This window comes from Rhincodon typus, unplaced genomic scaffold, assembly GCF_021869965.1.
Source record: "Rhincodon typus isolate 14 unplaced genomic scaffold, sRhiTyp1.1 hic_rhity00016199, whole genome shotgun sequence".
Lineage (NCBI taxonomy): Eukaryota > Metazoa > Chordata > Chondrichthyes > Orectolobiformes > Rhincodontidae > Rhincodon > Rhincodon typus.
In genome coordinates this window covers 1,122-2,721 of record NW_025981837.1, presented here as the reverse complement: position 1 = coordinate 2,721, position 1,600 = coordinate 1,122, and the positions used below count along the sequence as shown (strand labels likewise).

At 57.9% G+C, this 1,600-nt stretch overlaps 1 protein-coding gene across 1 annotated transcript in view; it reads right to left on the bottom strand.

The window, feature by feature from the left end:
* The window catches only part of LOC125482738 (rho guanine nucleotide exchange factor 2-like), a gene marked incomplete at its 3' end in the record, with an annotated part of 4,470 nt that overhangs the window by 2,334 nt on the left and 536 nt on the right, over positions 1 to 1,600 (bottom strand). The window contains exon 2 of the mRNA XM_048594869.1: positions 566 to 683. Coding sequence (XP_048450826.1) covers positions 566 to 683 — 118 coding nt within the window. The remainder of the gene's footprint in view (positions 1 to 565; positions 684 to 1,600) is intronic.

The window sequence follows — 1,600 nt, the reverse complement described above, 5'->3', positions numbered from 1 at the left end:
ACCCTGATGCCGGGGCCTTACTCAGACCCTGACCCCGGGGCCTTACTCAGACCCTGACCCCAGGCCCAACTCAGACTCTGACCCTGGGCCTAACTCAGACCCTGACCCCAGGGCCTTACTCAGACCCCGACCCTGGGGCCATACTCAGACCCTGACCCTGGGCCTTACGCAGACACTGGGCCAAACTCAGACCTTGACCCCGGGGCCTTACTCAGACCCTGACCCTGGGTCTAACTCAGACCCTGACCCCGGGGCCTTGCTCAGACCCTGACCCCGGGGCCTTGCTCAGACCCTGACCGTGGGGCCTAGCTCAGACCCTGACGCCAGGGCCTAGCTCAGACCCTGACTCCTGACCTTACTCAGACCCTGACCCCTGGCCTTGCTCAGACCCTGACACCGGGGCCTTGCTCAGACCCTGACCCCGGGGCCTTGCTCAGACACTGACCCCAAGCCTTGCTCAGACCCTGGGGGCCTGAGGCCTGTCTCTAAGTCCTGCTTGGACAATGACCCCTAACGTGAGCCTGGCCCTCAGGAGGCTCTATCGTTCCGACGCGGTGATTCCTACCTTTGGTGTTGTGCAGAATCCGATCAATGAGAACGGGATATTTTGTGATTCTCTGCGTGACCAGCAGGATACATTCCTGGATCCCATGTCTCCTCAGCACAGGGCTTCTCATCATTCTCTATAAACACACAGGGAGCCACGGGTCAGGACAGGGACAGCATGGGGTTAGATACAGAGTAAAGCTCCCTCTACACTGTCCCCCATCAAACACTCTCAAGACAGGGACAGCATGGGGTTAGATACAGAGTAAAGCTCTCTCTACATTGTCCTCCCCATCAAACACTCCCAGGGACAGGGACAGCACGGGGTTAGATACAGAGTAAAGCTCCCTCTACACTGTCCCCCCATCAAACACTCCCAGGACAGGGACAGCACAGGATTAGATACAGAGTAAAGCTCCCTCTACACTGTCCCCCCCATCAAACACTCCCAGGACAGGGACAGCACGGGGTTAGATACGTTGACAATGCAGGGATTGGAATGGTGCGTCGGAAATTCTGGTTTGGGTTAAAAACTCCATGCAGAGGGGAGGGGGGTTAATGGGGGTTTAATAATGGGGGAATGGAAATCCACATCCACGTGACTCCAGGCCCCTACAGTGATGCAGTGAATGTTAACTCCCAACATTCACCCTCCCCCACATCCCAGTCTCGCTGTCCTAATAACGGCCCACTCTAACAGAATGATGGTCGATGGGTTTCTGGGGACAGCGGGGTGTGGTGGGACCGCAGGGGGTCGAGGGGTGGAATCTCTCTGTCTGGTCCTAAGTTACCCAGGTTGAGGTGGGGTCCTGAGCTCAAACTCTGTGGGGTCTGGGCGTCCTGATGTCAGTCCGTGTGGGAGGTCCTGAGGTCAGCCCATTGCGGGGTTGAGAGTGAGGGTCCTGACGTAAGCCTGTTGGGGGGAGAGCGGTTTGGGTGAGGGTCCTCATGTGAGTCAGTGTGGGGAAGGGGAGGGCTGTATGTCCTGAGGTCAGCTTATTGCAGGGGAGGGTGAGGGTCCTGAGGTCAGCCTATTGCAGGGGAGGGTGAGGGT